Source organism: Acomys minous, assembly GCF_964271855.1.
Source record: "Acomys minous genome assembly, chromosome: 6".
In the NCBI taxonomy this organism is placed as follows: domain Eukaryota; kingdom Metazoa; phylum Chordata; class Mammalia; order Rodentia; family Muridae; genus Acomys; species Acomys minous.
In genome coordinates, this window is record NC_140487.1 from 128,873,619 (window position 1) to 128,900,620 (window position 27,002).

Consider the following 27,002-nt stretch of genomic DNA (forward strand, 5'->3'; position numbering starts at 1 on the left):
GCTCCACGGACCCGTACCCTGCAGGTGGACTCCATTAAAACAGCAGCCCAGATTTGTCCTGGGGAACCTGCTGCTTAGCTACTCCCCCACAGGCCAGACACCCTGGCTAAGGCCCCCAAAGACCAAGTGGAAACAAGCAGTTAACCCTTTAACACCCAGACCTCTTAACAACTCCTGGCTACCCTCCAACTGCCCTTCCTGGTCCCCGGGGCCCATACAGTCTATACAGCGAGAAACCAGGAAGAGAGTGAGGTTACTAAACTCAACCCTTCCCCTGGCAGTGGGAACGCAGGACCCAGCACGGCCACCAGTGGGGCTGAGACTACACAGCAGGCACTGCTGGGAAGGTGGGCGGCAGGTGATGCTCAGGACACCGCGGTCACAGTGTCTGGTAAGGGAATGAGACGGTGCACTAGGTGCTTTTCTATTGCTGCGATAAACATCATGGCCAGGGCAACTGATGGGATTTATCCCAGAGGGTAAGAGTCCATGACGGTAGTGTTGGAAGGAAGGAGCTGACAGCTTGAAGTGCAAGCAGGAAGCAGAGAGCAAAGTGGGAACAGGATGAGTCTTGGGAAGCGCAAAGCCCTCCCTAGGGACACAGTTCTTGAGCAAAGCCACATCACACGCTCCCTAGGGAGCTACTTCCTGGGCAAAGCCACATCTCTTAACCCTACCTGAACAGTGCCACCGACCGGGGATGTTCACATGCCTGAGACCGTGGGGAACATCCCGCTCAAACCACCACAGATGGCAACTTCCTGGGGACACCTGAACCTATCCAGGGTCCTGGTTCAAGTCTCTCAGCCTGGGGGAAGGGCCACACAATATTCTGCTTCCAAGCAAGCACGCTCTGCTCGCTGTGTGTACGGGTTGGCTTCATCTTCTCAGTTCTTGGTAGGAGCCATGCCTGGCATATGCTGGGCAAGCGCTCCACCACTGACCTTAGAGCCTCAGAGCATTCTCAAATCCTTGAAACATAAACACACTGACGTCTTCGCAGACAAGCTGGGCTCCTGTACCCAGGAAAGGAAGCTCAATGGAATATGCACTGGGAGGAAGGGTTCTGGGATGCCCACCGCAGGCTCAGGCACTGTTAGCCAATAACCCGGAGGCTTAACTAATATCGCACCACTGGAGTTTCTTTTTAAAAAAGTAAGTACACAGGCTCCCTTACAACAAAATTAAGGTGTGCTCTCCATGGAGCACCAGGAAGGGAAATTTTTAATTTTCTTCTAACACTTTGCTGGGCATTTCAGGTTCTGTGCGACCAGCACATATTGCTTTTACAACTTTAAAATACAAATGTAAACGACCTTCCTTGGGCGGCGGCGGTGGCACATGCCTCTAATCCCCCACACTCGGAGGCAGAGGCAGGCAGGTGTCTGAGTTCGAGGCCATCCTGGTCTACAGAGTGAGTTCCAGGACAGCCAGGGCTACCCAGAAAGAAACCCTGTCTTGAGAAACCATTAAAAAAACAAAACAAAACAAAAAACCAAAACCCTTTCTTTCTGCGGCTATTGTGACCCCTGAAGATGCAAGATGCACACTCCCGGCTGGCTTCACCGGGCCCATAAGTGTGACCTAGACAGAGAAGGTGATGCTGCACGTGAGCCAGTGAAAGCTGAGGCTCAGCTCGCCCCAGCCGACCTGGCTCTGGGGCCTCTGGAGGCAGCTCCTGGTGTAGGAGGCTAGGGCAGGCCATCACTCGCCAGAACATCTTCACTGAAGGATGCTTAGCCTAAAGCAGGAAGCCTGGGGAGGGGTCGCTAGGAGTGTGTGTGTGTGTGTGTGTGTGAGTGTGTGGGGTCACTGAGAGTGTGTGTGTGTGTGTGTGTGTGTGTATGTGTGTGTGTGTTGCATGCATGGACTTTTAGACCTAACTTTTAGACGCGCCATGATCAGAGCAGATGGATCTCATCCTTGAGAAACCTTGACGTGGCTGGGGCACGTCGGGGGAGGACGAGGACCCTGAGCAGACTCCAGAGGGAGAGAACGGGTAGGACATGGCGGAGGAGCACCAGAATCCCTTGTGGAGGCACTGTCCGAGCAAAAGCAGAGAGCCCCAACGTTGCCTTGACTGAACACTCCGGAGGTGGGAAGGGCGCAGAGTCTGGGAGGGGTGGGGTACAGCCCTGCGTTTCCCTGACATAGGATCCACTGCAGGGGTAGCTGGCAAGGAAGTAGAAGCATCTGAGCCTGCTAGCTAAGGAGCCAGCAAAGTGACTTTCCTAAGGCTGCAGAAGCCGAAGCCACGGACCCCCCTCCCCCCCCATGCCAACCCCAAAGCCCTGAACCCCCTCTGCACACAGCCGGAGAGAAGGCGCCATTCAGAGCTGACACCACTGTGGTCAGAACAAAGGATTCCTTCAAGCCAAGCACCCAGGCAGCCAACACGTGCCAGTCACCAAGCAGCCTGCCCCTCACACCCATCTCCAGCATCCCCCAGCCTCAAGGCCAGGCCTTCCTGAGATGCAAGTGCCGGCCAGTCTGACCGACTGCACAGTCGCCACAATGCTGAATGCAGGTTCTCAGGCGGGGAGAGGGCCCTAGCCCTGCTTTGCATAGTGGGCCAGCCCATTAGAAACAGAAGCAGAAAGTAGGAAGTCCCCAAAGGGCAGTTTCAGAAAACAGACAAACCAAACCTACCCAAACTACAGTCTATTTACACAACAGCTTTTACGGGTGACACACTCATGTGGTGCTCAGGTGGCTTGGGTCGTTCCTCTTGGCAATTATGACACCAAACTTTTACGGAAGGTGGGATCAGAACAAAATAATAAACACAGAAATAAGGTGTCATTAAAACCCTTCAGAACATGGGTTTTATAAACAGGGTGGCCAGCGTCTCAGGACACAGGCCGGCGTCTCAGGACACAGGCCAGCGTCTCAGGACACAGACCAGCGTCTCAGGACACAGGCCAGCATCTCAGGACATAGGCCAGCAGGCTGATGTGGTGCTAGGTGGTGGCACCATGACAGCCATCAGCAGAACTAGGCTTTACCTACCACACAGTGACATTCCAAACCCATCCTATATTCTGTTTTTTACAGAATCTTAGTTTAAAACTAGATGAAGGGCCGGGACAGAGGTCAAGGTCAATGCACCTGCCTGGCATGGACCGGGATACAGCTCAGGGTCAGCACACCTGCGTAACATGGGCTGGGACACAGCTCTGGGTTAGCCCACTCACCTGGCATGGGCTGGGACACAGCTCTGGGTTAGCCCACTCACCTGGCATGGGCCGGGACACAGCTCTGGGTTAGCCCACTCACCTGGCATGGGCCGGGACACAGCTCTGGGTTAGCCCACTCACCTGGCATGGGCCGGGACACAGCTCTGGGTTAGCCCACTCACCTGGCATGGGCCGGGACACAGCTCTGGGTTAGCCCACTCACCTGGCATGGGCCGGGACACAGCTCTGGGTTAGCCCACTCACCTGGCATGGGCTGGGACACAGCTCTGGGTTAGCCCACTCACCTGGCATGGGCCGGGACACAGCTCTGGGTTAGCCCACTCACCTGGCATGGGCTGGGATACAAGTACAAGGCCCCAGGGTTCCATTAAGAAATTTTAGAAAGGAGCTGGAAACATGGCTCGATGGTTAAGCGCTTGACCAAGCATGAAGACTGGAGTTCAGATCGCCAGAGACCCACATGACGCTGGGCAGGCATGGCAGCCACCTGTAATTCCAGCCTCAGGAAGGCAGGATGGGATTTTCTGCACAAGCTGGCCACCGAGTGAGGCCTGGGTTTTACTAAGAGACCGAGTCTTGATGAATATGTGCAAGAGAGACAGAAGGTGACTTTTTGGCCTTTTACATGCATGTACACACATGTGGACATGTACGCGCGCGCACACACACACACACACACACACACACACACACACACACACACGAAAGGCATACACCTAATCCCAGCCCTCATGAGGCTGGGACAATAGGCCAGCATGGGCTGCACAGTGGGACCCTACAGCAAAACAAGACTTACCACCCTCCACCAGCAACAGTGGTTGGTGATATCAATGCCACATTTTCAAGTTTGGGGGCAAGATCTCACTCTGTGTGTGTGTGTGTGTGTGTGTGTGTGTGTGTGCGCGCGCGCGCGCGTGTGTTCAGACGGCATGTGTGCTCATGCACCTAGAGACCAGAGGTCACCTTGGGGATCACCGACTGGGCTGCACGGGGTTGGCTGGTGAGACTGAGGATTCCCAGCCGTGCAGCTCCAGTACCGGATCATGGCGTGCCACCACACATGGCTTTCCTTTTCTCCTGATTGTAGGTTCTGATAAGCACATTCAAGTCCCATTGCTTCACATCAGGTGACTTACAGACAATTGGGGAAACATGCCTCATTTTCTTCACTGAAGACTCACAGGACTGTAGAGTATTTTGGAATTTCTTGTGCGGTGACTCATCTAAAACACCTTGTTGCTGAGCCCTCGCTATGTGGCACACATCAGGCTGGCCTTCCTGGGTTTACCAACATGGCCACCGTGCCCAATTTGAGATCTTCTAAGCAGTCATAAGTTTTAAAAAAATTGCATTTCACTTACCCAATTATTAATAAAAAAAAAAGCTAAGTTCTCTGGAGATTTTGCAAGAGAAAATATTGAAAAACTGTCAGTTAAGTAAAAACGAAACTGTTTGCTAATAAAAGACATTGGCGGTAAATATGGCAAGCCGATAGTAAGTGATGGGTCTAATTAATGCCATTTTCCTGGATTGTAGTAAGTGCACTGGCTGGTTTTGTGTATTGGCGTGACACAAGCTAGCATCATCAGAGAGGGAGGAGCCTCAGTTGAGGAAAGGCCTCCATGAGACCCAGCCTTAAGGCATTTTCTCAATTAGTGATCAATGGGGGAGGGGCCATCCCATCCCTGGGCTGGTGTCCTGGGCTCTACAAGAAAGCCGGCTGAGCAAGCCATGAGAAACACCTCTCCGAGGCCTCTGCATCAGCTCCGCCTCCAGGATCCTGTTCCTGTCCTGACTTCCTTCGGATGATGGAACCACGGCTCAGAAGTGTAAGCCACACAAACATTTCCCTCCCCAACTTGCTCTTTGGTCATGGCGTTTTGTCCCAGCAAGAGAAACCCTAACTGAGACAGTAAGTCTGAGGTCTTTGCTGGTACGTAAGCTTGTATTATTTTTATTTCTATTCTCATCCTACCTTAATACATACAAACGGTTATAATTTAAAAAAAAAACAATGTGGACAGGTAGATGAGATGGCTGTGGTGGAGGCCGCCAGGCCTGAGGGCATGAGTTTGACTCCCAGGATTCACAGGGTGGAGAGAGCCAGCTCCTGCATGTTGTCCTGTGACTAAAACTAAGGCGAAGGGATGAATGAACCCAGCTGACCAAGTAGATCACGGAGCATTCCCAGGCCAGAGCCCCATGAATGAACTCAGGTCTGTACACAGCGGTGGGCAACTTTGCTGTCCAGAGAGTCGGCCTTCGGAGCCAGAGCGCAGGGGTGGGTATGACTGTGGTTGACGGCTGGGCCGGGCGATCAAAGCAAAGAGCAGAGGAACTGGGCTGGGAACAGGATCCCAGCCCAAGCCACAGCCACAGGGCCCCAGCAGCGAGGGACACTTGGGATGGCTTCTAAATGCCGTCGGGTACCTCAAAGACAAGGCTCGCTCCAGGCTGGGGCAGGCAAGGGAAGGCGACCACCATGTCAGGCGACGGAGAAGCATGTGTCAGAGCACACGGGCTGCGAAGGGAACCATGCCAGCTGAGTGAGGAAAATTAATGCCTCAAAATGAGTGACAGGCAGGTGAGACGGCTCAGTGGGTAAAGGCACCTGTCACAAACTGACTGAATTGCCAGGTGTGGTGGCGCACACCTTTTAAATGCCAGCACTTGGGGGGGCAGAGGCCAGCCTGGTCTACAAAGGGAGTCCAGGACAGTCAAGGCTACACAGAGAAACCCTGTCTTAAAAAAACAAACAAAAACTGACTGAATTGATTCCTGAGTCCCCACATGGTGGAAGGAGGGAACCTCCCCCCAACACACGCACAACTTAATTAATTAAAACAATTTTAAAAGGTAACAGATGTGAACTATAACAAATTCAGGAAAATCCTTCGGACTAAATAGAGGGCTCAGCAGTTAAGAACACTTGTTGGGGCTGGAGAGATGGCTCAGAGGTTAAGAGCACTGTCTGCTCTTCCAGAGGTCCTGAGTTCAATTCCCAGCAACCACATGGTGGCTCACAACCATCTATAATGTGTACATGCAGATAGGGCACTCATATAAAGAAAATAAGTAAATAAATCTTTTTTTAAAGAGCACTTGTTGATCTTGTAGAGGGTTCAGTCCTGGTTCCCAGCACCCACAAGGCAGCCCACAGCTTCCTGGAACTCCAGCGCCACGGTATCTGACACCCTCTTCTGTCCTCCGAAGGCACCAGGCACACACGTGGGGCACAGACACACACGCAGGCAAAATACTCATATATAAAAACTTAAAGAAAAGAACCCCTCAAGCTGTTACATGGTTCAGTCAGTGAAGCGCACGCCTTGTAAACTTGGGAGCCGGAGTTAGAGCTCTAGAAATCATTTTTTTTGTTGTTGTTTTTTTACAGGCAGGTTTGGTGGCCTACATTTATGCCAGCACAGCACTAGGGAGACAAAAGGACTCACTTTTGAAGACCAGGCTAGCCTCGACTCACATCGATCGGCCTGCCTCTGCCTCCCGAGTGCTGGGATTAAAGGCGTGCGCCACCACTCCCGGCTAAGCCTTTAACTTGTGACCCTCCTAATTTGCTGGGATCCTAAGGGTTAGGGCTCACTTTAAATTTCTAAAACTGCCATGGGCAACTGTTGGTCATGCCATCAGCCTGGTACCAACAAGGAGCCACAACTGGGGCTGGAGAACACCAAGAGAGGACAAAGGCGCACATCCAGGGTCCCTAGTATGTGGCAGGGCACATTCTCCTCCCACCATTTTCTTCTGGAAACCATGAAGGGACAGGACAGGTGTCTCACAATGGGACAGGACAGGTGTCTCACATTGAGACAGGACAGGTGTCTCGCAATGGGACAGGACAGGTGTCTTACAATGGGACAGGACAGGTGTCTCACATTGAGACAGGACAGGTGTCTCACAATGGGGCAGGACAGGTGTCTCGCAATGGAACAGGACAGGTGTCTCACAATGGGGCAGGACAGGGGTCTCGCAATGGGACAGGACAGGGGTCTCACAATGGGGCAGGACAGGTGTCTCGCAATGGGGCAGGACAGGTGTCTCGCAATGGGGCAGGACAGGTGTCTCGCAATGGGGCAGGACAGGTGTCTCGCAATGGGGCAGGACAGGTGTCTCGCAATGGGGCAGGACAGGTGTCTCACATTGGGGCAGGACAGGGGTCTCACAATGGGGCAGGACAGGGGTCTCGCAATGGGGCAGGACAGGTGTCTCGCAATGGGGCAGGACAGGTGTCTTGCAATGGGGCAGGACAGGCTAATTAGTAGTTGAGAACTTGCTGTAAAATCAAAAGTGTCTAAAATGTAGTCAAAGACTAGAGAGGGTTTTTGTTGTTGTTGTTGTTGTTTTTGGCCAGTGACACAGGAGAGAGTACACCATGGAAAACTGGTCCTGAGGAATTTAAAACTGACTTCGGTAGCAGGGGCAGCAGGAAAGCAGCAGCTTCTTCAAACCGACTATGCCAAAGAGGAAAAGAACAAAAATGCCACCTGAAGTGGGCACCATCACCCAGCCGGCCATACCCAGAGCTCCCTCCCACCCACTTACTTATGTACGTGCTGTGAAGGTGAGGAGCCAACCAACAGATACAACGCTGAGAGCTGCGACAGGCGCAGGCACAACGCTGAGAGTCGCAACAGGCACAGGCACAACGCTGAGAGCTGCGACCGGCACAGATACAACGCTGAGAGCTGCAACAGGTGCAGGTACAGGCACGGATCCTCAAGTCACGAGCCACAAGGAGCCCAGTCACCTCCCTGACGTCCTCTTCCAATAAAGCCCACAGGTGGCCTACTGTGTGAGTCTCTGGTGTGCACAGCCTGAGGTCTGCCTGGCAGAAATGTGTAAATCAGGGAGTCAGGCCACAAACACAACTCCTGACTCCCCCTGTCTTTCTCAGAGAGTCCGTGTTGAACACTTACGAGGTATGAACACTCAAGTATCTTATGTTCACAAAATGATTAATTATGGTTCCTGCTCGAAGTCATGTTTTGCCCTCTGTTGGCTCAAGGCAGAGAGAATCAAATAGTAGCTCCAAGGGTGAGCTTTTACCAAGTCTGTTTTGAAGAACTCAGGAGGCCTGGAGGCCTCTGCGCACACCTGGACACACATGAAGGCCGGAGCCGGGCCTTTCCCAGACACAAAGCCTTCAGGAGGAAAAAGGCACCCAGGACAGATGGGACAAGTGGCAGCAATATCACTGTGGAACACCTGAGAGCACACATGCACACACACACACACACACACACACACACACACACACCTTAAAGTGCTTCCAGTGACACACATACTAATTTTCCCAAACAACCCCACCACCTGGGAACCATGCGTTCAAACACATGAGCTTATGGGGGGCCATCCTCATTAAAACCTCCACATCCAGCCAAGGATGCACGACCTCCTGGACCTCCTGGCCCTCTCACCGTCCACCAAGGCAGACTCGAGGGAGCTCCAAAGCCCAACGGCAAGTCACCCAGGGCAAGAGAAGACTCTAACCGCTCTGACAGGAGAGAGGCCCAGCAAATGACGATTCTCACACAGAAGACGCGGCATCATTTGTGTAGGCACTTTGTGTGTGGGATGTGCCAACATCCTTCTCCTAGGCATGCGAGGGCCAGGGAGGGTCACTTCTTGGTGGAGAGACCTCAGCAGGACTGAGCTGTGTGAATGCTGGGCAGCCTGAGAGGATGACAAGGTGGCAAGAGGCCCTTAGTCTCCAAAGTCTTCCTTCCCAAGCCCTGGGGAGTCTTGGTGAGAAAGTGCCAGAGCACCCAAGAGATTCTCAAAACATCAGAAACACGGGCCACCTGAGGAGCCGTCCCTACCAAGAAGAGCCACGAGGGACTTCAGCGCGGGCTCTTGTTCTTCCAGCTCCCTGACACGCCTGACACAGACGTGTGTCCTGACACTCCGTCTTATGGACTGAACGCAGGAACCCCCCAGGCTGACCAAGCCCTTTACCAACTCAACTATACCTCTAGCGCAAGAGATGGGCAGTTTTTAAAAGGAAGAACAGGGAACAGCAAAGATCTCTTGAAAGTCTGAAGGTAAGAGGGGCTAGGAATGGGGGCAAACATTTACAATCCCAGCACTTAGGGGGCTGAGGCAAGAGGACTGTTAGAAGTTTGAGGCCAGCCTGGCCTACATAGCAAGTACCAGGGCAGCCTGGGAGGTATATAAATATATTCTTCTGTTGAAAAATAAATATTCATTCTACAAAATATCTGAAGAAGGGATGGGATGACATTTAAGGATTTAAGGGATGGTTTGGATAAAAAGACCTGGTGACACCTGGGTGGGTGGGTGGGGAAACCACAGAGCTAGAAGACAGGAAAGGCTGTAGGACCAACCAGGAGGCCTAACCAATGGGACCCACCAAAAAAAGACAGCGGAAAGTTAGTTGGTCATGCAAGAAAACCCTACTATGAAGCCCCCCACATCCAAACAGCATGTGTGTCAGCCTCAAAGTTCCTAGCAGAAGAGACCTAAAAGTCCCACAGCAAGGGACATCTCCAGGAAACTTGAGAACACACAAAAGACAAGTACATAACACACACGCACACTTGCAAGCACACACACTTTCCCAAATACTTAGCTACTCTGTTGCCCTTGAAGCCAGGAGCTAACGTGAGGGTCACCACAGACATACGTTATACCTAGGTGAACTGACACCACAGGCGCTGCTTGTACTTTTAAGAATTTAACACTTTGCCACCCACATCCTCTTTCCTGGGTCTCTCAAATGTATCTCTCTCTCTCTCTCTCTCTCTTTCTTGCAAATGTATCTCAACCATAAGTTATACCAAGAAAGAAAGAGCAGATATGGCTGGACCAAGAGAGCCAGCAGAGGAGGTGCCAGCATTTCTGGGTTGGGCTCAGAGGTCCTGAGAGTGGCACATAGGGAGTGGCGGTGCCAAGAGTTGGGGGCACCGAGGGAAGACTCTCACAGCTGGGGAGACAAGGCTTCCCAAAGTGCTGAGCGCCACCTGGTGAGGAGGCTCAGTGGGTCACTGCACAGGGCAGGTGACCAGAGTTCAATTCCCACAACCCACGTGAAACAATAGGAAGCCCTTGTTCCAAAAAGATGTCTCCCAAATGTGCCACAGCACACTCGCCCCCTGCCCCCACGTCATGTAATTCTCTCTCGCACACACATACACATGAATAATACATTCAAGAAACTTTTAAAACTGAGAGAAGGTAGAGATACAATCAGCAGGTGGATCCAAGTTCAAGGCCACCCTTGACTACATACCCAGTTTGAGCCCAGCCTGGGACGCGTGAGACCCTGTCCAAACCAATAAAAACATGACAGAACTCTGAGACCCTTCCCCCCCAAATCAGGAATGCTCCAAGGAAAACCAAAACTTTCACATAAAAATGGGAAACTAACTGTATGGTTAATGATGTGCAGCGGTTAAACATTAAGGGGAGAAGCTACAGAGATGTCTAACAGTTAAGAGCGCCCGCTGGGCTGGAGAGATGGCTCAGAGGTTAAGAGCACCGCCTGCTCTTCCAAAGGTCCTGAGTTCAATTCCCAGCAACCACACGGTGGCTCACAGCCATCTATAATATGATCTGATGACCTCTTCCAGTGTGCAGGTGTGCATGCATGCAGAGCGCCCGCTGCTCATGCAGAACTGGGTTTCATTTCCGGCACCTACACGGTCACTGACAACTGTCTTTAGATGTAATTTCAAGAGATCTAATGGCCTCTTTTGAACCTCCTTGGGCACACATCCACATGGGTACATACATGTCTGCAGGCAAACATTTATATACATATATAAAATTAAACTAACCTATAAGTGGCAAACAGTAAAGACCCAACCATACTGGGAGGGCAGAGACAGAGACAGAGAGAGCTGAACCAACAGGCCTAGGGAGAGAGGTGAATTGAGAACCAAGTTAGATTAAAAAGTCTATATAAGCAGCTGCACAAATGTGTTACACAGAGTCTTGGAAATAAATGGCTACAAGAAACTGACATGGTAGAAATGACCCCCAAGAAGAAATAAGGGTTGAGGTTGAGGCTAGGCCGAGAGAAAGGAGGCCCTGTCCCTTTCCAGGCACTCAGCAAAATAGAAACAAACGTTTAGTTAGAGCCAGGCACGGTGACACTCAGGAGGCAGAAGTGAGTTGGCGGTGAGGCCAGCCTGGTCTACATATTGAGGGGACAGTACAGGACCACACAGTGAGATCCTGCCACAACACAAAACAAGAATAATGCAAAACGCTGCGTTTATAAATGATCATCCAGCAAAGCAGCTTTGTCACCGGGACAAGACTCGGGCCTCCGCTCAGCATGGCCTCAAGTCACGCTTTGAACACTCCTATTTTACTGCGGAGCAAGTTGAGGCGGTGGTCCAGGCCTGTGCCCAGGACAGCCAGCGGTGGGCACTGGCAGCTCGTTCTTGCTCAGATTCTTCGTTGCTCGCCAGCGTTCTGTGGCTCCATCTTATGGTAACCCAGACTTTTCAGAATCTCCAACAAAAGAGACATTTAAAAGGAGATGACTCAGTCAGTAAAGTTCTCGACATGAGAGCATGAGGCCCACATACAAATCCAGGTTTGAGGGAGTCCATGCTCCAGACAGAGGCAGGCAGGTCCCAGACATCTCTGGCCAGCTACCCTAGACATATTGACGAGTCCTAGGTAAGAGATATTCTCTCAAAAGGCAAGGTGAAGACATCTGATGTTGATTCTGGTCCCCGCAGACACATCACACACACACACACACACACACACACACACACACACACACACACACAAAGATCGGTTACACTCAAACGCCCACATTATAAAAAAACAACAAAACCAAAAACCCAAGAACCAACTAAATGGAAACTGAGGCAGCCTCTTGGCGCAGTATGCCAACAGAAACGGTCTCCTGTCACACTAGAGACTGTCTTGCACTGTCACACACCTGTCTTTTTGTTCAAATGGGCACCTGGCTCCCGGGCCACCTGGAGACGGGTAGAATCTGGCAGGTTCCTGCACAGAAGCCTCGAAGACAGAAACAGGGAAGCAGCTCGTCATAATGAGGTGCCCTACTCCACATACTTAGGATGGTCCTAAAAATAAACCATGGTGGCCAAACACGCTGGGGCAGGGGGATGCCAGGCTGTCTCTGGATCTGGACTGGAAAGTGGCAGACTGAGACAGCTTACTTCAGACACGGCTTTTCTGAGCCTGCTCCAGTGCTGACCCCTCAGCTGAGAGCTGGACTCCCCGGGGTACCTGGCCTGCCTAGTGAGTGAATCTGGGGTGACGGTAGCCACCGTACCACTTACCCTGTTGGGAAGGGAGGAGAGAGTATAAGCAAAGGCCCTGTAGCACGAGACAGCAAGAGGCAGCAAGTGAACCAGACGACACCAGACGCATTAGCGCTTAGGAGGACCAAGGGTCAAGTTCAAAAGTGAAGTATTTTGGGTTCCTCAGGTATCACCACACAACAAAAACAGTCCACTCAGAGATGTTCCCCTCACCCAGGATGGCCCCTCCTCAGTACACCCTCACAACACATCCAGGTCAGCAAAGGCAACAACCGCCACTCTACGTTAAGACTCCCAGCAGTTTCGTGCCCGAGCCCCCTAGACAGCTCTCCTGACGGTCAGACTTTGGCTCCACTATGGTGACCAGACCAAACAATGCGACACAGGAGAATGTCCAACAACATTCATTGGCCCCACAGCCAACACCAGTGGCCCCCGCACTCTGCCTGGAGGCCTGGAGCCACTGGGGAACCTACCTGAACTGTCAGGGGCTCCAGGAAACCCATGGGCACTCTGGGAAAGACAGGCAGCCCAGCAAAGTGCTGCAAGGCAGCAGCCTGAGGCTCAGGAGCAAAGTCTGGGAGGCAAGAACAGAGCTCACAGCTAACTCCTTACGTAACTGCCGGTGCCTCTGAACTTTACAAAGACACCAGAGAAGGCGCCCACTGGAAGCTGATTCAGCGTAGACAAGAAGGTTGTCTCTATGCAGAGTTGGCCAAGACCCAAGACACAGGTAACATGCAGCTGTGACCCATTCCACGCACTGCCAGCATCTCTTAGCAGCCGCTTTGCGGGGAAGGCCTCCTGGCTGCCGGAAGTTGGCCCCTGACCACGGTTCTGTGAAATTACAAAGAAGCACTGGGCCAAAACCCACCAGGAAGATCTCAAGACTCCGGTGCCATTCTGGAGATCCTGGCTGCGTGTCTACTGTCTGAGGGTTCGAGTTAGCTATGCACTGCAAGCCAGCAGCCTTCACCATCAGAAAGAGGCCACGACACCTATACACCTCAGAGAAACTATGACACAGCTCCTTTCTCCTCCCTTGCAGGCACTCATGCAAGCAAACACCCCTGCTAGCTGGTCTTCTCTCGAACCTGTCCACGAGCCGCTTTTTATAACCCCAGGACCCAAAACAAACAAGCCCATCCTAGAGACCCGTTCTGGCCACAAGGAGCAATCCACGACTGGAGGAAGGGCACACTATGCACACCTGGGTGGCAGTGGGGGTGCCTCAGCCAGCACCTGCACCTTCCGAAGGAGGGAGAGCTACCTTTGGGCAACCTGGTTCTCCAGCCCCAAGGCCCCCACCAGCTTGGTAGGGGAAGCTGCCTGTTGTTTTTGGGTTTTTTGTTTATTTTTAAATTTTTTTCAAAATGGTCGTCAGAAAAGCATCCCCCCCCTTCCCCATGCACCCCCCTCACCCTCAATCCTGTAGCAACCCTCAGACCCATCTCAATCTACCTCCAACCATCTCAGGACAGAAAACCAGGCGCCAAGGCCGCGCTGCCTGCCGACGTCCGAGGGCCCTGGTGGAGTAAAAGCCGCGCACGTCAGTGCCTTTCGTGTCACCCAGACGCCAACACGAGGCTGTCGCCGCCGGTGCAAAGCCGCGGCTCAGAGAGGCAGGGCAGGCTCGGCCCCTGTAAGACTACAAACCAGAGATGCCCTTGTTTATGGAAACAGGTGCTGGCTGTTTGCGTGCCGGGCGGGAGCCCAGACCTCATTGTGGCCCCTCTGATCCATCCACTCGCAGCTATGCAGGGTGAAAAGAGAGCGGCAGACATGCACGTTTGTTCCAACCACCACACACAGATGCACGACCCGTAAGAGCCCAGTCGCGGCTCCCCAGGGCTGGGCTAAGTGAGGAAAAGCCTCACCAGCCTCTGCAGCAGCTCCCCACCCCAGGCCTCCAGCAGGCACCATGGGTGCACCATCTCCTTCCCTCACAGCCGAGGCAGCTCGGGCACTTTGCTATGGCTTGTTTTTCGGGGGTTGGGGGGTAGAAATCTGTCACCAGGGGAAAGCAACAGCCCCTCAGTGTGCTTCCCCGGAACATCACCGTGGACATCACCGTGGGATGCCGCAGCAGCGGCAGCAGCAGCATCCCTGCCCTAAGCCGAGTCCGTGTGGAACGTCTGTGCAGCACGCAGGCTGTGACAGAGCCAAGATGAGACCCGAAGCTCCGCGGCCCCAGCCACCGCATTCACGAGGCCTGCAACGCTGCCACCACCTAAGGCCTGGTGGGAAAATCCACGGGGAGAGTCTAGCGTTACTCACCGGCTTTCTCTGCTGCCTCCTCAGCACGGATTTCTTTATGCTCTACCGAAGGTGGGCGTGCAAGGAGGCATCTTCCGTCCCTTTAAGGAGCCGAGGCTGCCATCCCCTTGGCCTCCTCTGGACCGACAATAGGCGGGGTGGGTCTCCAGATCGACAATAGGCAGGGTGGGCTACGGCAGGAGGAGCGGACATCTACCAGAAGGTTGGCCGTCCTGCTCCCGGCCTCTCACATCTCTGCCTCCTCATGTCTCCAGGCCCGGGTGGTACCCGGGCTCCCCTGGGAAGCTACAGCCGGCAGCTGAGGCACAAACTAAAACACGGCATGGATACGGAGGAGCTGACGTCACACGAAAACAAGCGTCTCTGTACTGAGCCTGCTGGACAGGCTGAGGGCCAGTCAGGGCCCAGCCAAAGAGGGCTCACACTTAGCAGTCTTTAAAACACCACATCTGGCAAACACCCCAGGTGGCTGGGGTCCTTCCCATGCCCCCCACCCCATCCACCCTCCCCCCCCTCCTTGGGCTGGGATCCTGGGTGCAGCAACTCCAGGCAATGGTCTGTGATATGTACTCATTGGGCTCCACACAATAGCCCCCAAATCACAAGAGACTGTGAACACTCAGGGGCTATCCTGTGCCCAGGACAGAGGATGATGGCCCATTCTGTGGGGGCCAAACGGCCTTTGCATGCTGTAAGTGCGTCCACTACACAGACCTCGCCACACGGAGAGTGGAAGTGGGTAATAGCAAAGTAGAAACGGGAGGAAGAAAGTCCCCAGAGAACCACACATATGCAGGCCAAGGTCTGTCACCCAGTGTAGGACCCAACGTACCGCCACCTGGGCAGGGGAACGGGAGCCCACGATGAACCGCCACCCCAAACTGGTGCTTGGTGTGGAGCCCACCCCAGGAGCTGTAACAAGTCCACCTGTCAGTGCTGGCCAAGCCACACCTGCATCACAATACCATCAACTCAGAGTCCGTGTCTGTTTGCCTAAGCTCTGGGTTCAAACCACAGCTCTTCAGTCAAGCACCAAACAGAGGGCAGACATTTCTCCCAGGACAAGGGCTCCTTCTTTGGGGGACCAACCAGCTATGCACAAAGCACTTCAGAAAATGTGAAATTTGTAAACGTGGCACTTGGAAGGCCCCTGTTCTATCAGCTAGTCCTCCAGGCACGCAAGATAGAAATGACCCCTGAGCTGGCGGCGGCGGCGGTGGTGGCCGACCTGAAATTCTAGCAGTTGATGAGCTAAGGCTGGTGGCCCACGCTTTTAATCCCAGCACTCCCGAGACAGAGGCAGGAGGATTGCATACTAAAGGCCAGCCTAAGCTATAAGGTGCGACCTTGTCTCAAAAATAAAAATAAAAAAATAAATCAAGGGCTGTGGGTATAGTTCAGTTGTGGGATAGAACACTTGCTTAGTATGCACAAAGCCTGCAAAAAAAAAAATCTTACATTTTTAACTGGTTAAGGAAGATAAAATAATAATATTTTGAAAAACATGAACACATCTGAGATACAAATTTCAGTGTATGTGAAAGTTTTATGGGGTTACCCACAAGGTACAATACAGTCGTAGGAACTGTTGGTTAAGACAGCAAGTGCATGGCCCACAGAGCCCAACATAATTAAAGTTTGCAAGCCCTTGGCCAGGATTATAAGATCATACAATAACAGAACCATGACATCCGTGATGGACAAGAAAAACGTGTCCAACGTGTAAAAAACTAGCGTCACATCACAAACGCTGTCTGGCCAATTTCTCTCCTCTGGTCCAGCCCAAAATATCCAGTTTTGCAAAAACTCCAGAAAAACGCAGGCTGAACTGGCTGGTTGCTAATTTTGTCACAAGCCTATTTTAGGTGCAAAAGTAGCTTTCCCAATTTGTGGCAAGTAACTTGAGTTTGAATGAAAGTAGACTTTTAACAAAAACAATAGGCCTACCTATAAGTCCTGGCGAGTGTCAGGGAGCTGGGAAAGATTCTGCAGTGCGGGCTTACGGACAGCTCACTAAATTACACCTCCGTCTCCCTGACAGCAACCTGGTGCTGCACGCTGCTACCCACCCTGAGCCTCCAGGACAAGGGAGACACACACCATGCAGAAGCTTGGTAGCACTTGGTAGGAACTCCCATTTGTACTTGACCATGGCAGACTGTGACGGAGTTGGCCCCCCTGGAACATGCTCCAGTGACCCCCTTTCTTTGTGTTTACGGCCGCTCTGTTTTTCTGAGACAGGGTCTCATGGGGACCCGTCAGGCTTGACTCGTTGTGTGGTCAAAGGTAACATGGAGCTTCTTCTGACCCTTTCGCCCTCTACCTCCCAAGTGCTGGGATTACAGGCGCAGACCCTTCTAAATGTCATCAGCTTCCTTGTCCCCACTTGCGGATGGGGAAACAGAGGCACCACACATGCACTACTTGGACAAAGTCATGCTGCAGATAGAGTAGCCAACAAGACAGTAGCCACATGAGCATCACACTCCATTTTCTCTCTCTCTCTCCAATACTAGGGACAGAATCCAAGCCTTTTGAAGACCAGGCCTCGGGCCTACTGAGCGGCTCCCTCGGCCTGTTCTCAGCACCTTCAGGTTACACACATCATGTCCCAACATGCTTCGGACTGTTCTCTAAACAGACAGCCACCTCAGCTTCTTTGGTGACCGCACCCCTGCCAAAGCCTCCTCTGCCGTGGTCTGCTTCGGGGCCACTGTTCTGACTACCCCCAGGATGCACAAAGTCTTAAACAGGAACAGGCGGAGCGGCAGGCACAGCAGCTCGACAGGTTGGGAGGACAGTGGGTGTAAGAAACGGACAGGCCCATGAACTGGCGACACAAGAGACAGAGCTGGGAGTCTTTCCTGACCTGCATGAACCGGACATCTGCTTTCAGAACCCCCAGGGTCCAATCCCCACCTGGTGCCCCCCAGTCCACCACCCCAGTCACACAGAGCCTCCAGCACAACAGTGTTGGTGCACCCACAAATTGGGATGGAGGAAGAGGTCAGACCAGACCCACCAATCTACAAGGAACAGAGGAAAAACGGACCTCAGTGCAGCCACCAGCTGAGGACGTTTGAACAGTGAGGAGCAGTGACAATCTTGGAATGTCTGTTTCTTTAGAAAATAGCAGTATTATAAGAACATTTTTGTTTTAGTCCCAGGTGCGGGTGTGGGGGCCGCTTCGCAGCAGCTGACTGTGATTTGCCTCGGGCTCTGGCAGAGGCATGGGTTTGCCAGCTGCAGATAGTGTGATGTTGGGAATTCTGGGGACTTTTCAGAAAATATAGAAATGCTAGAGCCTCAGTAGGGAGATTGTTGGTCAAGGGTGTGTGTGTGTGTGTGTGTGTGTGTGTGTGTGTGTGTGTGTATGGTTTATTTTTTACTTTTTTAGGTTTTTCGAGCAGGGTTTCTCTGTGTAACAGCCCTGGCTGTCCTGGATTCGCTTTGTAGACCACGCTGGCCTCAAACTCAGAGATCCACCTGGGATCTAATCCCAACTGCTAGGATAAAGGCGTGCGCCACCATGCCAGCCAGTCGAGGTTTGTTACGTAGTCCTGTGCAAAGAAGAAACAACAAGACAGTGGAGACCTAACTTGCCCCAAGGAGCTCGAAGCCCTAACCCGCAGGAAGTCGCCTAATGACCCCTGGCTTCATTCAGGGATCTCTTTCCTTTCCTCTCTCTCTTTTTTCCTCTCATATCTAGTGTTGGGGGTTGAAAGGGTGGAAGAAAGAAGAGCCCGCAAAGTGGCAAACGCTGCTAGTGATGTGTGCCCACATCCTTTCCCTAAAACTTGCTGGCATGACCTAATCTGTAGATGGGGCTGAGTCAGAAGTCCGTGCTCTTATATTACCCAGGTGGGCATCAGCGGCCATTAAAAAGAGAAAACAACAACAACAAAAACCAATAAAACACTAGTAAAACAAGTGGAACCTATTCACGGAAATTCAAGGAAAATTCAAAGTAGAAAACTGATTAGTTCGGGGCCAGAGAGATAACTCAGTGGTTAAAAACTCTCTACTCTCCCAGAGGATCCAAGTCTGGTTCCCAGCCCGCACGTTCACATCCGGTGGCCAGCAGCTTCCTTTAGCTCCAGCTCCAGGGGATGCGCTGCAGTCTTCTGGCCCCACAGGCACCACACTCATGGCCCCCACAATCCCAGGGGGATAGAAATAAAGAACAAGCCAGGGTACTAGTCACATTAACAGGACTTTTTAAAAACTGCACGAACATCTCAATTGGTACAGAACAACCCACTGGCAAACCCCAGTATCTTTCATTATAAAAACAGTCAACCACCGGAGCTGGAGAGATGACTCAGAGGTTAAGAGCACCGGCTGTTCTTCCAGAGGTCCTGAGTTCAACTCCCGGCAACCACATGGTGGCTCACAACCATCTGTCGTGGGATCTGGTGCCCTCTTCTGGCCTGCAGGTGTACATGCAGACAGAACACTGTATATAGGTCTGGGCAGAGACAGACTCGGGGCTCCCACACTGCTGTGTGCAGACGATGTCGCCTGAACTGCCACAGAAGTAGTGACAACTAATGAAAAGTTCAGTGAAGTCACAAGCTATAAGGTGAGCGTACCAAAAAAAAAATCGCTTGTCTTGGCACGTGGGTATAGTCTTAGTTTGCTTTCTGTCGCCGTGACCAAAGCGGCTTGGGAGGGAAAGGGTTTATTTCACTGTACAGGCCTCAGCCTCTAAGCTAGGGAAGCTGAGGCAGGGACCACAGAGGACTGCCAATCACTGGCTTCTTCAGCTTGACTACCCACAGTGGGCAGGGCCCTCCCACATGAGACTGGACTGCAGGCCAATCTGATGGAGGCATTTTCTCAATTGAGGGCTCCCTCTTCCCAGTTAAACTAAGAAGACAGAGACCTTCACTCACCTACCCGCTATCACCTCACTCTGAATAAAGTTTTCCTGCTACTTAAAAAAACAAAAACAACAAAACCCACCGTCTTCCTGTACAATGAAAGAACAGTTCCATTGTAATAGCATCAAAAGGAAGGGGGGAAACAGCTTAAGTGTTAAGCAAGAAAGAGGCCGGGTGGTGGCGCATGCCTTTAGTCCCAGCATTCGGGAGGCAGAGGCAGGTGGATTGCTGTGAGTTCGAGGCCAGCCTGGTCTACAAAGCGGGTCCAGGACAGCCAAGGCTACACAGAGAAACCCTGTCTCGAAAAACAAAACAAAACAAAACAAACAAACAAAAAGAATAGTCAAGCAAGAAGGCGAAAGGCCAGTATGACAACTGCCCAGGTCGAACACGCTGTGGAAGGCCCCGGGTTCAACTCCCAGTACCATGAAACCACCAACCACCCAAACCAACGCCGTGAAAGGAAAACTGAAAAGCATTGCTAAAGGAAATTAAAAAGCACATAAATAAATGGAAACCTTTCAGTTTGCTAAGATGTTAGTCCTGGAACTGAGGGTAAAGCTCTGCCAGGCTATATGCCTGGAATTCTTTGGGACCTAGGTTTGTTCCCTAGCACAGAAAAACAAACAAACAAACAACCCATATAATTTTAAAAATTTACAGAAACAGAAAAATCTCATTCTAAAATCCGAAAAAGGAAGATAGAATATTAAGGTTCCCAGAATTCAAAACCATTCTGACAAAGTGGCGAGCCTGGGGACTCACTGCGTGAGAGTGTGTGTGTGTGTGTGTGTGTGTGTGTGTGTGTGTGTGTGTGTGTATGTGTGTGTGGTAACTTTACAGTCTACCACCAAGCTATGTACCCAGCACCCCTCACTTCTTGCTTGCCTTTAAAACTTGCATCAGATCTAGGTACAAACCTGTAATCCCTGAGGCAGAAGGATCAGGGTTTAAGGCCATCCTCAGCTGCATAGCAAGTTTGAGGCCAGCCTGGGCTACATGAGACTCTGTCTCAAGAACAAAACACAGAACAAAAACCTTAATGCAAAATCACAGTAGCTGTATGAATCACTTCATGCTCAGACCAATGAGATAATATGGTCTTCACCATCCTGATAAGAAGCCGCCTAAGGGTGATGAGGTTTTGCCTCACAGTATAATGCAGAGTGCACCATGTGGTGGTAGAAGTGTGTGTGACAATGTGCTCACATCTCAGTGAACCACTCGCCGGAACCCGGTGAGCTAGAGCCGGGGAGCAGAGAGCTCCCGCCGGAACCCGGTGAGCCAGAGCCGGGGAGCAGAGAGCTCCCGCTGGAACCCGGTAAGCTAGAGCCGGGGAGCAGAGAGCTCCCGCCGGAACCCGGGGAGCTAGAGCCGGGGAGCAGAGAGCTCCCGCCGGAACCCGGTGAGGTAGAACCGGGGAGCAGAGAGCTCCCGCCGGAACCCGGTGAGCCAGAGTCGGGGAGCAGAGAGCTCCCGCCGGAACCCGGTGAGCCAGAGCCGGGGAGCAGAGAGCTCCCGCCGGAACCCGGTGAGCTAGAGCCGGGGAGCAGAGAGCTCCTGACGGAACCCGGTGAGCTAGAACTCTCCAGCCCCACTTAAGCCTTTGAGGTTCATTGTCCAAAGCTTTCAAAACTTCCCCAAACAGCGCTACCAGCTATGGACCATATCCTCAAGCTCATATACAAACCCTGGGAAACAGAAATCAAATCCTTGCATATACATGAAAAACAGTTAACAAGGGCGCCAAGGCTTTCACCAGGAAAAGGAGAATCTTTTCAACAAATAGTGCAAGAAAAAGTTAAAACTCTTACCAGATGTGAAATACAAGAGTTAAACCAGGCATGGTGGCGCACACCTTTAATCCTAGCACCCGGGAGGCAGAGGCAGGGGCAGGGGCAGAGGCAGAGGCAGATCTCTGAGTTCAAGGCCAGCCTCTCTAGAAAGCAAGTTCCAGGACAGCCATGGCCACACAAGGTCACACAAAGAAACCCTAACTCGAAAAAACACAAACAAACAAAGAAGAGAAATGCAAGGCCAACCTAACACAGATCCGTGACCCAAGTTGAACAGAACCCACAAAAACTGCACACAGAAATTCAAGCGAAGACATCGCATCGTGACACCCAGCAACAATTCTTCAGATGTGACACCAAAGGCAACAAAAGATAGAATTAACCAACTTCAAGGAAAACTTTAAAACTCTGAAAGTCTAAAGGGTCTTTCAACAAAAAGGGCAACGCAGAGGATGAGAAAGTGTTTGTAAATCATGACCTAGCAGATGCTAAGATCCAGACTGTACAGACAGCTCCTAACACTCACCAACAAACACAGCACAAGTCACGGGGTGCAGAGAAGGCTCAACAGTTAAGACACTAGCTTCTTCCAGAGAAGCCAGGCTCAAGTCTCAGCACCCAAATGGCAGCTCACGACCATCTGTGGCTCCAGTTCTAGATGGTCTGGGTCCTTCCCACAGGAACAAAACATGCAAAACACCAATGCACATAAAATAAAAACAAAGCATTAAAAACAGGGCTGGGCGTGGTGGTGCATACCTTTAATCCCCAAACTTAGGAGGCAGAGGCAGGCAATCACTGTGAGTTTGAGGCCAGCCTGGTCTACAAAGTGAGTCTAGGACAGGCAGGGCTACACAGAGAAACCCTGTCTCAAAAAACCAAAAAAAGAAAAGAAAAGAAAAAGCATTAAAAACAAACAAACAGCCGCATGGTGGTGGTGGACGCCTTTAATCCCAGCACTTGGGAGGCAGAGGCAGGTGGATTGCTGTGAATTTGCGGCTAGCTCCTTAGCCCCTCAGCATCCACACACAGACAGCCAACAAGGCCTGCATCCCTAGGACAATGCTGAGACAGAGCACAAACACTCTGAGCTACCCACCCTCTTGCCCTGTGATCACAGCGGTGTGAAAGTCAAGGAGCAAGACAGACAGTATAACCTCATCTTCCCTCTTGAACAACTTTATTTTCTTCTTTTTTTTAATTTTTAAAGTTTTTATTATTATTATTATTATTATTATTATTATTATTATTATTATTATTATTATTTTGGTTTTTGTTTTGTTTGTTTTTGTTTTTCGAGACAGGGTCTCTGTGTTAGCAGCGGCTGTCCTGGACTCCCTTTGTAGACCAGGCTGAAGTTTTATTATTCACGTGTGAGCATGTGCACGGTGTGTGTGAATACAGGTACATGTGTATCACAGTGTGTGTTTAGAGGTCTGAGGATAACTCTGTAGAGCTGGCTGTCTCCTGCTTTTACATGGGTTCCGGGTGCAGTGGCGCACGCCTGTAATCCCAGCACTCAGGGAGGCAGAGGCAGGTCTCGGTGAGTTCGGGGCCAGCCTGGTCTACAAAAGAGAGTCCAGGAAAGTCAAGGCTACACAGAGCAACCCTGTCTCAAACACAAACAAAACAGCAAACAAACAACAACTACGTGGGCTCCAGGGATCACACTCGGGTCTTCAGGCAAGAACTGAGCCGTCTTGGCTAACCCTGCCTTATTTTACACACAGTCATAAAGACGTCCAGATCCTGCCCCCTCCCAACCCCCGGGACATGAGCACCCCAGAGGGAGCGTCAGGGTCTATACCACTCAGTCCACCGATGGCCTCTTTACACGACATCCCATACACGCACATACACACCTTAAGGATATTCTCCCTTGGCCCTCCTACCCAATAGGTCGGTTCCCCACATTATACGGCCCCAACCACGCTGGGTTGTGGCACTTCCCCTTTGCCAACCAGGAAAGCCAAAAGATGCCATCCTCAGGAGCCTTGCCGTGCCCTGACACCTAAAGACGGCCTCCATGACAGAATCAGAGGCAACGACCAAGCTGTCCTCAGAACCCGCCACTCATGGGACCCGCTTCCCTCATCTCCTACCAACAGCCGCGAACGGAAGTGAAGAAGAGAGCGAGAGCAAGAAGGCCAGGCCTGGGTGGTCGCACTGGGGCAGACACAGTGGCACAGATGCACTGGTGCAGTGCCAGCTGTTGCGGCCTGGGCACTGTCTTCCTGGGACAAACCAGGACGCTTGGTCGAGCTTCTACTCTGACACCTCACGATGGCCGACCACACCTCCTACCTTCACCTCCCCCACTGCCCACAAAGCACCAGTCAGCCACATCGCACCCATGGAAATGATGGGGAGCTCTCGGGTTACAGTGCTGGCCATCCTGAAGTTAGATGACAACCCCCCCCACACACACACACCCCCACCACCACCAGGGTAAACGACTCTGGCTCCCAAGGCCCTGCCTCACACACAGCACCCAGCCACTGCCCTGGCGTAACGGACTGCAGTCCTACCTGTAGCACACGGCACATGTTAAAAGCAACACTGGAACACTCAGGCTGGAGAGATGGCTCAGGGGTTAAGAGTGCTGGCTGCTCTTGCAGAGAACTTGGATATGATCCCCAGTACCCACACGGCAGCGGACAACTGCACTTCTGGTTTCAGGGGGCTCTGATGCCCTCTTCTGGCCTGTGCAGATACCATGGTGTGCAGACACACACACAGGCAAAATACCCATATACTTAAAGTAAAATAAAATAAAATATTTTTTTAAAAAATCAAACACTCACTGTCTTCTCCAGGACAAGGCATGCCGGGTTCTTCTGGAATGCTTGGGAAAACTGGATAGAGAAAAAGACAACAATAAAGTTAGAGACCAGTGTACCATTACGCTGTGCCTCAAAGAGAGTCTGGCCGCGACTCAGGTCAAATTGCTCCCCACAGTCCCATGAGGACCCATTCTTCCCCCTCCTCTTCTTTTTCCTTAGAGACGAGGTTTCTCTGTGTAACACTCCTGTCTGTCCTGGAACTCGCTTTGTAGACCTGGCCGGCCTCGAACTCACAGAGACTGGCCTGCCTCGCATGTGCCACCGCCCGGCTGAGGACCCTTTTTTGGAAGATACTGCTCGGCACAGGCCCAAAAGCTCCAGAGAATCTCTGTGTCAAGAGCCCAGCTTGTAAGGCTCCAGGGAAAGGCTTTTGAAAAGTGGAGCTATCAAAGGAAAACCAGCAGTTCTCGCTGTAAAGCAACTCAGGAGCAAGAAAGGACAGCAATTACCTTGAAAATCTAATTTTACAAAGCAGCACTAAGAATTAAACCTGGGGTCTTGAGAGTGCTCGGCAGGCTCTCTTCCACTGAGCTGCCCTTTTTACTTTTTATTTTGAAACAAGGTCTTATTAAGCAGTCTAGACTGGAGCCGGGCGTGGTGGCGCATTCCTGTAATCCCAGCACTCAGGAGGCAGAGGCAGGTGAATCACTCGGAGTTCGAGGCCAGCCTGGTCTACAAAGTGAGTCCAGGACAGCCAAGGCCACACAGAGAAACTCTGTCTCCAAAAAACCAGAATCCAAAAACCAAAAACAAGGGGGTGGGGGTCAGGGTAGGGGTAGCGCTGTCCAGGCTGGCCTTCTCTAACTCTACAGCAGTTTCTCTGGAACTTAGGTTTTGTGTGAGCATGGGTCAGAGTGTAAAGGCACCTGCCACATGGAGCCAGGTGACCTGAGTTTGATCCCTGAGACCCACATAGTGAGGAAAAGAAGCAACTCAAAAGTTGTGCTCTGATCTCCACACACGGATCACGGCACACGTATACCCACACATGCATGCACACAGTAAATAAATAAATGCAGTAATACATTTCTAATTAAGTCAATTTGCCTCTAAAAATTTATTTTTCATGTGTATGCGTTGTGTCTCTGAATCAGTGTATGTGCACCATGCGCATGTGGGAGCCTGCACACACATGTGGGAGCCTGCACACACGTGTGGGAGCGTGCACACACGTGTGGGAGCGTGTGGGTCAGAAGATGCACTGGACACCCCTGGAACTAATTACAGACAGTTGTCAACCAACATGTGCCTTCTCAGAACAGAACCCAGGTGCTCTGCAAGAACAGCAAGTGCCCTTACCCACTGAGCCATCTCTTCAGCCCAATCAACCTACTTTCTAAAGCACATAAGAATTTAGACTGCCAGGCTCCATGTGGCTTCCCAGTCCCTAGGCTGTCAGACAAAGATCCTCAGAGCTGAGTGGAGACCCTTGGGCTGTTTTCGCTTTCTTCAGCTGAGAAAAATGCCTCCCTCCAACTGACCCTTAGTCAAGTCCGTGGGACATTTTCTAGATTAATGAGTGACATGGGAAGGCCCAGGCCACTGTGGGTGGGACCACCCTGGGCGTGCGTGCGTCTCTGTCTCAGCTCTTGCCTCCAGGTTCATGCCCTGCTTGGCTTCCCTCAGTGACGGACTGGGATCAGGATGTGTGAGCCACACGCAACAGCCGAGTGGACAGATGAGGAGCCTGCCGCAGGCGTCTCACCTACCGTGGATGATGATCACTTCATCCCTGCCCTGACAGGCCAGGCGGAAGGCTTCCTCCAGCTCCATCTGTGAGGACACAGTACAAGGGTCACCTAGGGGGTGGAGGCAAGAGGCACCAGTGAGGCTGTGAAGGCAAAGAGGTCTGAGCTGCTCAACACCGTGCTCACTCAGCGGGTCAGACAGAAGTATAGGCAGGCAAAGTCTCGCTGTTCCTGGCTGGCACGGAGCAGCCACCCAAACCTAGGGGCTGATTTTCCCTCGTGCGACCCTCAGGTCCCACGTAAGAGCTATCAATCGCAGGAGGGCGCATTCACTCAGCCTTGGGGGCTCTAAGAGCCTGCTAGGCAGCAAATGAGACAGGGAACCTCCTCCTAGGTGGCCCAGGTGAAGGAGGAGGTCCCTGCCTGGTGACGCAGGGACGAACAGCCCCAGGTGAGAGAGGCCATGTGCTCTGCCTACTCCACAGTGTCTCTGACGGACAGTGGTGGTCGGATGCGCAACTGGAGTCTCTCCTGACCATCCCCCATCTCGTCTCAGTTGTCTATGGGTCTGAATGTGGGAAAGAAAGACAGAAGGAAGAGACAAGAGACAAGGCTAGAGAGAAAAACACAGAGAAAGCAAGAGAGGTGGCGGCAGAAAGGGGTAGAGGAGAGAGGAGGAGAGAAAGAGAGAGAAGAACAGAGAAAAGAATGTAAGATAGATGCGCAAGGAGAGAGAAAAAGCCAGGCGTGGTGGCGCACGCCTTTAATGCCAGCACTCGGAAGGCAGAGGCAGGTGGATCGCTGTGAGTTCGAGGCCAGCCTGGTCTACAAAGCGAGTCCAGGACAGTCAAGGCTACACAGAAAGACCCTGTCTGGAAAACAAACAAACAAACAAACAAACAAAAGGACAGAGAAATCAAAGGGCAGGAAATGGATGCCTTGGGGCTATACTTAGCCTTCTGGTTCTTCTAGGAAAACAGGAAGCTAAATCAGCTGCCAGAAAACTCCAGGACACAGGGAAGTGAGAGAAG

General features: G+C 51.9%; 1 protein-coding gene across 2 annotated transcripts in view; it reads right to left on the reverse strand.

The window, feature by feature from the left end:
- The window catches only part of PRKCZ (protein kinase C zeta), a 106,102-nt gene that overhangs the window by 74,932 nt on the left and 4,168 nt on the right, over window positions 1-27,002 (reverse strand). Inside the window, exons 3-4 of one of the 2 annotated variants that reach the window (XM_084785314.1) lie at window positions 25,993-26,082; window positions 24,245-24,295 (exon numbers count right to left, since the gene is read on the reverse strand). In XM_084785314.1, the coding sequence (XP_084641440.1) occupies window positions 24,245-24,295; window positions 25,993-26,082 (141 nt within the window). Of the gene's footprint in view, window positions 1-13,945; window positions 14,133-24,244; window positions 24,296-25,992; window positions 26,083-27,002 lie in introns of those variants that run through there. The other variant, XM_084785315.1, reaches the window with a different exon arrangement.